The sequence below is a fragment of the Amphibalanus amphitrite genome, unplaced genomic scaffold (genome assembly GCF_019059575.1).
Source record: "Amphibalanus amphitrite isolate SeventyFive unplaced genomic scaffold, NRLGWU_Aamphi_draft 000035F_arrow, whole genome shotgun sequence".
Lineage (NCBI taxonomy): Eukaryota > Metazoa > Arthropoda > Thecostraca > Balanomorpha > Balanidae > Amphibalanus > Amphibalanus amphitrite.
Window position 1 is genome coordinate 1,568,973 of NW_024881531.1, and position 13,156 is coordinate 1,582,128.

Genomic DNA, 13,156 nt, shown 5'->3' on the forward strand with positions numbered 1-13,156 from the left:
ATAAGCCGAGCTTGTTTGGCGCTACAGTCCCACCACGGATATCGCACCGGCGCATACTGCTGTTATCCAGTTACCGCGCGGCTAGGTCTGCTGAATTTTCACTAGGAACGCTTGTGATCGACCATACCTACGGATATTTCAAAACGTTCTGGAAATCGAAATATGAGACAAGTCTTAGGGTATGAACTCAATGAAGTAGGTTGAACTTTGAAGCCAACGTTGTCGCCTGTTTACGCTTATTAGCCACTTCTTCCCTACACAGTACACATCCACGAAGTGCGCAGTGCGGTCGTGAAGTCTTGCTCCCCCCGTGGAGGCGGGGAGGGGGCAAAGATGACCTGACATTAAAACTAGGCTGTCAGAAGTGGGATTCGAACCTACGCCCGGAGAACCGGACTGCGACCTGAACGCAGCGCCTTGGACCGCTCGGCCGTCCTGACGTCTATCGCCACGAATTTACGTCCATAAAGATTTTTTTTTATAATATTTTACACCGATATAGCCTGTAATATTTTGGCTACAATCCCACCCATCATTAAGAGCAGCCAAGAAGTTGTGAGAAACTCTTGATCCTAACCGAACGAAAAGACGGTACAAATTGACCTAGAGTGACCTAGGCTTTGCTTTACAGGCATCATGAAACAAGACAGCATGTCCGAAATATATTTTTATTCAACATGGCTCGACCATTTTGTTTTATTGACACCTACCTACTGGAGCTGGAAATAACCAGGACACGGTCAGAAAAAAAAAACGAGACACCAACTTACCGATGATGGCGTGACACCGCACCGACAGCTGGGTCCGAACCACCAGCGCGTTCTTCGGACTGAAACAGAGGAGAAATAACGGTATGAGGACAGGTCCAGCCTGATAACACACCGATGCAGGCACGGGTTCATAGCATCAGCATTAATGTGACAAGACAGACCGCGCGGGGGGGGAGGAGGGAGGGCTGGGGAGGCTAGACGGTTAGCGGTGCCCGGTGAACGGCTGACAGATTCCGGAACTAATGCGATACCTATGATATGTGCGATATTGCACCCTTCACTTGGGTGACAAATGGACATCGACACGCTCGCGGCAATGCATATCATGACACAGTTCGAGGCATGATAAGATGGTCGAATGGCTATGCATATAACCCGGGAACGGGACTTATAAGCTCAATCGAAGCGAACGAACAGCTGTTCGCCGTCACAGTTAGCAAGTTGAAGCTTTACAGCACATCCTACCAATATGAAGGCAAAATGTCTCTCAAATCTGTTGAGGAATACATTCCGCTGCCTTCTTTCATCAAACTAAACACACACCCGTCAAATAAAGGCTGTTTTACGACCTCCCTAGACCCTACATCTTAGCCTATCCGCCACATCCCTTCACCCGGAAGCTCGATGAGGGGTACGCACGCGCCTCGATAAAACAGCCGCCCGGTGTGTGCACGGTCATCCCGGTCCCGGATTAAACTCCCCGCAAAGGAAAGAGCCGTGAACAGTGAACAGCCACCCGGTCACGGAAGGGGTTCACGGCGCACGTGCTGCCACGGGTCAATGACCGGGCACGCGAAGACGAGAGCGGGGAGCTGATCTCTTCGTTGACACGCACAGGATGAAACATGGAAGGGTTCATAGAGGCCATTGGTATGAATTGATTTGCTGTTCCTTATGTGACTTGTGTGAAACTTAAATCTACTCTAAAGTTCGTGCGGTTATCTGATATCTCAATAGCGCATGGATGAATACGCTTTTTAACAAACTCAGTGTGTCAGTGTGCATCCTAGTCAGAGGCGTACCAAATCCGGTCTCGTTTCCAGGAACGAATCCCAATCTAACTGCGACTAGCCCATGGCAGCCTTCGGTTTTAATTGTGGATGAGCCTAATAAGACCCGACATGTGCGCAACACTACAGCACAAAATATCCTGTTACCACGCCCTTGCAGGATACGGTTCGCAGCTGTTCTTGCTACTGCCTGCACCAAATGACAACTGTGGCGTCCCTCGCTGCAAAGTGCCCACTCTGATAAGATAAACGATGTCAATAAACGCCACAGACAACATAACTGGACCCGAGTTGCGGACAAAGAGTGGCGAGGGGTAGGCAGAGTGTACTAAGATTGGCTGCTTATTTCAGGAGCGATTGTGCATTGTGCACTTGAAGCCATCATTGGCTACTCAGTTTCGCATTGCATGGTAATTTGATTTTGATCTTTGAGTGCTGTGCATACTGTATGCGACGTTTTCGCACGAGTGTCACAAGCACGCATATCCTACATAGGTTTAATTAACACGTAAACGATGCTATTATTTTATCGACAGTTCAGCGTGATTTGCAACGACAGCTTCAGACTTTTTCACATCAAGCCTAAGGGAAGAATAAATGCGGACATTATACCAATCTTCCCATGCATTATCAGCATTATCAAATACCCAGATCATTGTTTTGGGCACAAGGCAGCAAATTCGTCAACTAGTCCCGATAGAAATCAGGTTCATGGGTACCACTACTGTGGGAACGTCCTCAGCTAAAAACCTCGGCGTCACTTTTGACGAGAGCATGACCTTCTCAAATCATGTGACTGATGTAGCCCGCCGATGCACCGGTATTCTGAGCGGCCTGAGTCACAGTAGGCACTACCTACCGAAAAGTACGCTGGCCACTCTGGTTCAGGCTCTAGTAGTCTCATCGATCCGGTACGCCATTGTTGTCTATGGTGGATGTGGTGTCACCCAGATGTCTCGGCTCCAGCGGCTTATCAATTTCGGTGCTCGTGTTGTGTCGGGCAAGCGGAAGTATGACCATGTAAGCGAAGTGCTGAAAGAGTTGCGGTGGCTCTCGGCCGAGAATATGTGGCGTCTACAGTCTGTCACGCTATTAAAGAAAATCCTCGAGACAGGAGAGCCCGAAGCCCTATCCAACGCGATTGTGTCGCGAGGTACACTGAGAAAACAGTGTCCCCATTTTCGGTCTCAGAGACCAGTTTTCGGGCTAATGTACCATATTCAAAACAGACAGCACATTTCGAGAATACTTTCTGAGCAACGCCACATGGGATCATACGATCCCTTAAATCGGTATCATTGATCGCAGAAACAGAGCTCAGTCAGTACCCATTATCGGTGTCAAGCTTTAAAACTAGTCTCACTATGAAACCAGTTTTCAGCCCGATCCCCATTTTCGGGCTCACCTGAATCCAGTTTGAGGGCTCAACCCGATCCCTTTAATCGGTATATCATTGATCGCAGAAACAGAGCTCAGTCAGTACCCATTATCGGTGTCAAGCTTTAAAACTAGTCTCACTATGAAACCAGTTTTCAGCCCGATCCCCATTTTCGAGCTCACCTGAATCCAGTTTGAGGGCTCAAATTGTGTGGTGAAGCCAATATTAGGGCTCACCTCATCGCTTTTCGTCCGATGCAGCCCCTCCTTCCCCCTCCCCGTGTCCAGCAGCTGCGAATAAGACGAAGCCGCGGACAAACTTTTTTTTGCTCGGCCAGCCTAGCGCCAGTCTCGAGCGGTGGGACAGTTAACCCGGCAATTTTGGCCGGGATGCAAAAGTTACGTTAAACCGGTTTATGTTAACCCGGGAGCAAATAACAACGTGGGAGACTATCTTAGGTGTGGCAAAGCTAACGAATTACTTACTTGTTGCCGAGGTGCCCAAAGAAGGTACTGGAACCGAAAACACAACATTGGTTCATGTATTTATTAACATTCATACACACAGTCATACTTGTGCAAGGTGTCAGTGTTCGGTTGTGGGGTGTAATAGCCAGGGAAAAAGTTATATGAACTGAAAAACCCGGCGCCTACTACTTCGCAACATGGTTGTGTATTCAACATGAACTGCAAGGAGTGCAGACGACATTGCCTGTGCTAACTTAACGTCTCACGGGCAGCGCCGCGCTCTGACACCTTGGTCCCAGGGTGCAGGGTCCCAGAAGCGGCGGCGTTTCTGACCGCAAATCGCCGGAGAGCCGGTCGACGCCGTTGAGGGGACTGAGCAGGCCGCTGCCAGCTCCACCTTCACGTCCGCGCGGCGCAGCTCGGTGTGCGGCGGCGGCTCATCGCGCGGGCCGCACCCGTCCGTCCGCTGCACGAGCCGCTTTTCGATCCGACAGCGCAACACCGGCACGCCATTGTGCTGGCTGAGCGGCGGCAGCGGCACGTAGGCAACAAAACAGTAGACATCGATGGGCCTGGATCGGCGTTGCCAGCAACGCCGGCAGCGGCGCGGCGGGAGGCGCCAGTGCCGCCGTCGGGGACGTGTGCCCTTCGCTGCGCTCATTCGAGTTGGCCGGCCGGCCGCGCGGCGTAGTCCTTTTGACACGGTGCGAGAAGAGCCGGATGAAGGTGGACTTTTTATTGGCGTTGCTGGTGCTCACGCCGCCGGCGTCCAGTTTGGGCGGCAAGTCCGAGTACCAGGAGTCGGACAAGTCCCGCGCGAACGCCGCCAGCCGGTCGTCGTCACTGCTGGCGGCGGCCCGCCGACGGCGCTGCCTCAGAATCGGACGAGTCGGTGGTACTGAGCACCTCGCGGGACGGGTAGCTGGGAGTGGGCCGGCCGCGGCCCCTGCCAGGCCGCGCCACCTTCACCGGCGCAGCCGCCTTCAAACTGCCCTTGCTGGGCGGCGGGTTGGTCGGCGGAGGCGGCAGCGGTGCCTCGACGTCAGTCCGAGTCGCTGTCACTGGGCGGCCGCCGCGGAGACGGCTTCTGTTTGACCCGCAGCCGGCCTGGGCCGGCTCGGCGCCCTCGGCCGGCGGCGCGCGCCGTTTCGAGCGTTTCACCTTTTCACTGTTACTCTCGCCTGGTCCTCAGCGTCGAGCGGCTCGGCGCTGTTCGGTTTCATGTGGCCCATGCTGCTGGGAAACTCGGGTGGGGACAGCTTTCTGACTGGAGTGCCGTCGAAGATGGAGGAGACGGGGGTGCTCGCAGAGTCCTTGCCCAATGCCCATGATAGAGCCGAGGCTCCACTGGACGCCAAGCTTAATCGGGCTATCGCCGCCCTCCTTCAATGGTGGATTATTCGGCCCCCTACAGCCACTAGGGCCATCATATACTCCCAGATGCCGGCACCTAGGGGATGAGGGGGGGGGGTGTCTGGGCCACTTGTCCACCTCGTGGCGTCGCCAGCGACGCCTGCGAGTCGGAGCAAATGATTATGGGGTCTTCCTCGAAGGACGGGTGCTCCAGGAGATGTTGCTTTGCCGTCTTGAGCGCCACCATCTCAGATCGGTAACTGGAGCAAATCCTCCCCGCCGCCTCCCGCAGTACCAATGTTGTACTGTCTGGGTGCTCGGTGAGGACCCCAGCGCCGCCTTCCTATTACTCCCCCGGTCGCAGACCCGTCGACCCAGGCCCACGTCGCACGCTGGGGGAGCGCTCCCAGGCACGCCTCCGCAGCACTCCTCCTCGCTGTCGCGGACGCCCCGATCGGCAGCCGGTCCAGGTGGACCGTGACGCCGTCTGTTGGCGTCTACGGGGGCAGTCTCGTGGATAAGCGCGCCTCGGCGGGCAGCGCCACTCCAGTGGTCCCACACCGCTCCCCCGCGCTCTCTCCAGCCGGTCACTGACTTCAGTCACGGTTGGGGGGGGGGGGCTTCCGCCACGACGCGGCGGGTCCTCCGACGGGAGGGAGAGCGCCTTCGCCAGTAGGCGCGATGCCAGCGCATCCCTCCTCATCTCTCCATCGGCACGACGCCCGCCTCGGCCCTCACGGCGAGTCTTGGAGCATGGAAATCGGGCAGCCAGTGATGACTCATGCCACCATCAGCATCTCCGCCTCCAGGACGCCAAGATGTGTGGCCGCAGCCGCAGGCAGCCACGCCGACCCCGCTGCCCGCATGCCCAAGTAGTCTCGAATCGCTGACACCTCTCCTGAAACAAGAGTGGTGTCGTAAACTTAAACCCCTTGCTGGCGCCCGCCAGCCGCGACAACACCGCCACACCAATTTTCGTGACCCCGGAACTTCCGTCCCGAGCCTTATTTCACGGCACGATGCTACAGTGCGCTACACGTATTGTGGTATTCAGCTTCCATGGAAACATCAACTAATTTGGACGCTCAAACATGGGAGTCAGGAGTGGTTAAGGCCCAGAGCGTTCTGTCTGGTTTATAAAACCTTGGCCAGCAGATGTAAACGTGCTTTTTGTATAAGTGGCTTAATTTTGACGCAAAAGGGCACTAACCTTCGGCGCAAATAATGCAGAAATTTCAGCGCAAATTGCAAAATAGCTTGCGCCGAACTTCGGCGCATGACGGCTTCACGGGCGTCCGGCGTACCATATGGATGTTTTCCAGTTTGGGCTGCAGGTTTTAGCTCTAGGTTTTAGACTGTAGGTTTTGGGTTGGGTTGGGCTGGGCTGGGCTGGGCTGGGCTGGGCTGGGCTGGGTTGGGCTGGGCTGGGCTGGTTGGGGTGGTTGGGTTGGGTTGGATTAGGTTAGGTAATAGGTTAGGTAAGTTTAGGTTAGTTTAGTTTAGGATAGATATGAATACCTATTTTTTTTGTAAGTTGAATTACTTTTTTCATTTTGTAGCATCATATGCCTTCCATCTTTGAACTGCCATATTCAAGCACCAGAATAAGTATGGACTTGAACCTTTTCCAGTCTGGATGCCTGTATGGAAGTTGTGCAAAATCATGCAGTTGAAGGTATTGTAACCACAAATAAGAGCTCATGACTCAAGTCTCAACTTGTCCATAATTGGTTATCTTGATGTATACTTGTAGACCCTTCCTCTTACTTGGCACACAGGCATGGTGTCACAGTGTTCTAAAATTGGATTTCAATTGGGTGTCCCAACAAAAAAAAAATCTGAAGACAAAATGAGATAGATTTAGTCTTTCCGCAAAACTGCATAATGCCATTTTTTACCTCAGATTTTGTCAGAACCTTCACAGGATCTGAAATGAAATGATGTAGAGTAGATGCATCAACTGTCAAGTCATGCGTAACCTGGCAGCTGGCTGTTGAATCAAACTTTTGACATATTTTTTTAGCAAAGATGAAATAAAGCCACTTGTCATATTTTTAGGATGAAAATATTTTCCCATCATGTGTGGTTATTCACCTAAAATTCTGAAACATGGAACACTGTGATACCAGCATTCCATCATGTCAACCAGCATTCCGCAGCATGTTAGCAGAAGCAGCAGCATGTTATAAGTATATGAAAGATCCAAATAGGTTGTAGGTTGGTAGGTATTGGTACTAAGTTTAACTTAATAGGTTAGTAGGCAAGGTTAGGATTAATTTTAGTTGAGCATCAAGATAACCATTACGAACAAGTAACAAAATCCTTACCTACCCTTGAAAGCATTGCTTCAATCACATCATCACGAAGAACCAGACAAAAATTTTGCACATTCTTACACTATTTAACATCCTGAATCCAGATATGATGCTTTCATGTGGCGCAAATACAAGAAAAACGAATAATCAAACCCGTGCGTATTCGTATCAACGGCGCCACAATTGTAGATCAGACCTTTTCTGAACAAATGCCACCACAATTTTAATTGATAAGGGATTAAAATGGCATGAGCATCAACATCTTGATTTTTTCTAAAAGATAGCGATAACTGATAACTAATAACTTACCATTCATTTTGAAATCACGGCGGTAGGTACACCAACACATGGCACTGAAAACAGCAAAAGACGGAATGGCGGAATGTCGTATGGAGCCCTAAAACGCAGCTCGAATTGAGCCCGAAAAGGAAGACGAACTGAGCCCGAAAAGGAAGACGAACTGAAGCCGCTTTCGGGGCTAATGTACTTTGAGCCCGAAAAGGGCGCCTAACTGATACCGATTTTAAAATCATACAGATTTGAGCCCTGTTTTGGCACTCATATGAGCCCTTATTCAAAAACGTTCTCAAAGTGTTTTCTGAGTGTAGCGTGCATGGGCGTGACACGCGTCAGTCCCACCTGCTCGATTTACCCGTGATTAGAACGGAATCCGGGCGCCGCCGGTTCCTATACGCCACTGTATCGCAGTATAACGCTCTGCCTCAGGCGCTGCGCAATCTCGGTCACAGGCTCTTTCGGAGGGAGTATCGGAAGCTCCTACTGCGTGAGCAACACGGCGACCCGGCCAGTGTGTAGCGGCGCGGTGGCGCAAATGTGAATATGTGTGCAAATGTGATGCGTGTGTGTTGTGTGTAATGTTGTGCCCACCTCATTCGTTTCACCTGACTCGGCAGCCAATAATAGCCATTTTCGGATGGATCGGCTTGCCACGATAAGTACAATACAATACAATACAATACCCATCGCGCTGCCTGAAGTTATAAGCGCTGCGTTCCATTCCGCTAACCCGTTAGAGACGATGTGATCGGCAAACTCACTATTTAAGCGGGTTCGCCGAAACACTTGGCAGCGTTCATGTACCGTGTCCACTATATCAGTGAAAGATAATGCTAATACCCAGATCCCCGACAATTTCGAGGGGCTCAGCTACTTCACCCCGCACGCCAACATGAAGCCGATAGCACGCTCCGTGAGCAGGGAAGCCGCCGTCACCGACTGAGTTACACCCACAGCGTGGGCGCACCTGACGTCCAAAAACTGGACTTCAAACGGTACGGCGCATAAAAGACACAGGCGATATATACAGGAGAAATAAAGCAACCAAAGCAGCTAATTCATACGCTGGTCAGCGATTCCGCCGCCAGCAAAGGGCTTTCCAAGTTCCAATCCCACAAGTTACAATCGGCTTCCAGTTGATTTCAAATAGGCGAGGGAATTTCCAAACCCATAAATAAAGTACGTTGCTATCTGTGCAAAAACTCTGGCAAAATATATCGAAAACGCCCTAAAAACCCCACCGCAGACGGCTGTGGGTAAATTATCGGCTGATACCGAACCAGAATCGAGTGCGGAACTGTTCGTGTCGTGAGCAGTATCGGCGTGAGATCTGACAGCGTGACTGGGCCAGACACCACTTGCGCTGCTCCGCCCTCTGACGCGTCAGGTCACCGAGTCGAACCCACCAACCTGACAGGGCACCGGCTATAATGACGTCGTAACTGTGAGATGCCAGGATGTTCATGGCCAGTCGATCATGAATCCTTAGTGGCTGGCATCCTGTCAGGGGAGATTTGAGAGCCCTTAAACGACTTCAGTCGTTCGAGCCAAACCCTCCTTCTTTCCATACACTATGCAGACAGACATGTGACTGCTCACTGCTCAGATGCAGATAAAACGCATACTGTTTCTCTCATGCCACCCACACGACCATGCCGTCACCGCCACCTGCGCCGGCCGCACCGTCGGAGTCCGCTGGCCGGCCTCACACACGCTCACACGGCTGGCACTGAAGGTAGGAAGCTGGCGGAGGGCCAGACCAGCCGGTGGCAGCCGCCCGCTCGGCCCCGGCGCCGCCCCGCCCCGCTCTCTGCCCCGCTCTGTCCCGCACCCCGTGTCGCGGACACCCTGCAAAACCGGTCCACGCGGCGCACTGCACCACACCTGGACAACGGGGGCGCCGCGACTGGCACTGTCATCACTCAGAGCGGGGAGAGGCGGCATGGAACTGAGCGATCTGGCTCCTCCTCACTCCAATATTCACGCCGCTACATAAAACCAATTGTTATCATGCTTACGAATCGCGGGAGAGGCGACACATGGAGCTCCAGTGATTTCAATACTTTGTGTCGCCAAACTAGCCAAAGGGCTTGAGTAAGTTCCATAACCACTAATGACTTACATGGACTGATTTCAGATTTGCTATCCTTGCAGCCGCTTGGAAACCCTCGCAACATCCGACTCCGGTCCTGAGCCCGCTCCCACTTCGCCTCGCAGCTCGGCATTCTCGGGCGCCCCGCCGGCTGTGTGTCGGTACCGACGTGTTTTAGCCGGGTTGTGTCAACAGGCCAGCACCGCCCACCGGCGCCCACCAGCGGCCGATGTGGGACGGGTCGGTCGCCAGCGGTGAGTCAGCCTCAGTTGTGCCCTGCGGACGCGTTGTGTGCAGGGGCCACTGGGCCCAAGTCTGTCAGTATGACCCCAAAGAATCACCATGTGGGAGCGTCTCAGCGGTGGCAGCATGGCCGCTCGGAGTTTACATAACTAGCACCACCTCTTTGCTGCAAACCGTCAATCAGATCCAGTAGGCCTCGGGAGTGGTCGCCGGTTAGAACAGCAGCCAGCAACAGCCCCCTGCTCTGTGACCAGACCGGTCCAGTATTCTGATCAGGTCTCGCCCTAGGCCAGAGCGGTCCTCTGATCAGTCCTCCGCCGAGCGACCGTTCCGAATACATGAGCCACTCGAGAGCGAAAACGGCCGGCATTCTTTGATCGGCACTACCCATCACCTAGCGGCGGCTTGCCACCGAGCGTCATCCATTATTCTAGCAGACAATTTATTCCCCGATGCACTATTCACCTCGCATGTTGCCATGCGAGGTAGTGACACGCAACGACGTTCATGATCAGCCGTTCAGGAACCGTCTTTGTCATCGCGGGCGATGACTAATACCAACAATTAGCAGTTCGGATATTTTTGGCATTGCTGCCGCTAGATGTCACTAGCAGTCTACGCCTGGGGGTAGACTGCACCGCAATACACATAATAAAATGCGTGCAGTCCCATAACATCGTCCCTATTCAGTATTCAGCAAACGTTTTGAGCATCTAAGAGGCGAATAGGCTGCGAGTAGGCCACGTCTGGTAAGACCGATGATGCGTCCAAACTGCCTTCGTGACACGGATGTCGGGATCAGCAGGCGGGATCTCGAGTTGACGGGCGGGAACCAGGTGACGGGACAGGCAGTCCCGACAGATGCAACTAAGCTGGAATTTGTGTTTTGTTTGACAGCTACCTGTCTCGGTCACATCAGTGCCAGTTTCTATTCTCATTTATTGCTTACAAGCAACAGGAGATGGAAGTATTCATTGTTGATTTCCTTGCAAAAGAAAATTAACATACCTTTAATAAAAGCAATAACTCATGGCTCATGCAGGCATCAGTAATTTATATGTGCATTTGACTAGCCAAAGCCATTAAGCATGAAGGTAATGCCTTGGAACATTTCGTGACAATACTGAGGCATCAATGCTGCAACGAGTGACATTTCCCACATGTTACAGAGCAAAGTCACCACCGGAATAATGCCTCAAAATGGCCATAAAAGTGCCACCATTCCAACTCGAACGAGATCGCCAATATTTGTAAGACATATTTATGCCCAAGCACGAATTTCCACCGATACTGGGAAATGGAATGCACTTCATGCAGTACATACAATCGTCACCACAATCTCAGAATGTGAGGAAATTTGAACTCAACCAGCGACTCAATCGAGTGTGCGGCGCGTTTTTAGCCGATCTCTGATCCCAGCGGCCGCGATATGCGAGCGATTCCCGAGCTGCGAGCGAGCCGGGGTCGGGTCGAGCCAGGTATATCATTGTTGGCAGCGGCCTGGAGTTGGACGGACGCGTTAGTTGCCGCCAACGCTGCATAGCGCCGGTCCTAGAGGTATTTCGGTCGCACCGCCCCAGAAACGATCGGTATAGACAGTCAAATGCCAGGTCTGGCCTTAGCATCATTTCCAGACATGGTTTTTCAGACACTGTTGCATTCAGGAACTAGATAACACGCGAACATCGGTGATGTTTCCGATGTTCAGTGCCTTCGACTTTCATGTAGCACGGTCATGTCCATTGCTCAGCGTTCTGTGGGTTCAGTGGAAAACTGCAGACATGCTATTCGTCAGTCAAAAGCGCGCAACTTGTTGGGTGGCCGATGGAAGTTCCATAAATTAAAATATTCGGATCCAAAGAATGCAGGGGATTTCTGTCACAAATGATAGAGGTGTACAAGGTTTGCAGAGGCGTTATAATGTCACCTTGACTCTTAACATGACTCATGACTCTTAACATGACTCATGACTCGTAACATGACTCTTAAGTCATACATTACGTTATAATGTCAATCAATGGTGAAAACGTCTCATTTTCGGAGTCGAATGATGCTGCTAGTTGATAGCAATGCCAAAATGCGATCGCATAAGCATTTTTAGATTATGATCGCTACCTTCTTTTTGCACTCCCTGCACCAAGGAGGGCGAGGAAAATTTGGCACGGTTTGTACTTTCCATGTCGATTGAGCATCATCAGATATCTGCAAACTTGGCGGGTGACGTAGAGGATTGTCGTATTGCGCAGGTGAGGCCGCAAAAGTCACTAAACCCCATGTTTTGCTTCTCAGAGCCTGCTACTGTGCACTCCCTCTGTTCCAGTAGCGCATAGCACTTTCGAGTAAACGCGAGGCTGTTGCAGGATCATTCAGGAGTTTATTCCCTAGGTAAGCAAACTCAGGTTCGAGAAAGAACGCATTTTTCATAATCCAACTAAAGCAGAACTTCATCTTTGCCAACACCGCATTAACTTTCAAAAGATTAAAAGTCCGAAACTTGGCTCAATAGTGATATTGAAAACATGAGGACCATACCCGGTTATTCTGCTTTCTTTGAAAGCAGGATAGGGAAAAATGGTGGATGAGTGGCCATTTATGTTTGTAACAGTCGCATAAAGTCATGTACTAAAATCCAAATGAATGTTTTGGAAGGCACATAATCATTATTTATAAAATGTGAACTACCTGGTACAAAGGTACCTAGTCATAGCGCAAATTTACAGACCACCTGACGTAAATCAAGCTGCATTCATTGATTTCCTTGAATCAGTGTTAGAATCACTCTCTAGATCTCAAACTCGCTGTTCGTGCCTTATCACTGGTGATTTCAACTTTGACCTTTTTGAAATTGACAATGATGAATCCATTCGGGAATTTTTTAATATCCTTACTTCGTATGGATTTCTCCCTTCAATATGCATGACAACGAGAGAGGGGGATAAAAAATGTTCTTTGCTTGACAACATATATTGTAACAATATAGATATTGCCAACAGCGCTGGCATTATCTATGATGAACTGTCAGATCATTTTCCCATTTACCTGACAGTCAACATTGACACAGGGGAAAAACAGAATCAAAGGAAAGGAATAGGATCTTTCGACTATAGGAAAATCACTGATTTTAAATCATACCTCCAGACTACATTACGCGGCTTTACCAATATAACTGACCCAGACACTGCTTGTGAAACCTTATTAGAAGCATATACAACAGGGATAGATAGGTATGTA

General features: G+C 51.0%; 1 protein-coding gene and 1 non-coding gene across 4 annotated transcripts in view; both read right to left on the minus strand.

Annotated features, from left to right (window-relative positions):
- The window catches only part of LOC122371437 (FH1/FH2 domain-containing protein 3-like), a 67,644-nt gene that overhangs the window by 27,409 nt on the left and 27,079 nt on the right, over window positions 1-13,156 (minus strand). For all 3 annotated transcript variants that reach the window (XR_006254736.1, XM_043347775.1, XM_043347782.1), the window contains exon 3: window positions 771-829. Coding sequence is in view for 2 of the 3 variants with exons in the window: in XM_043347775.1 (XP_043203710.1) it covers window positions 771-829 (59 nt within the window). In the remaining variant the exon portion in view is untranslated. The remainder of the gene's footprint in view (window positions 1-770; window positions 830-13,156) is intronic.
- Window positions 357-440, minus strand: Trnal-cag. The gene has a single exon. It is a non-coding gene; the product is annotated as a tRNA-Leu (tRNA).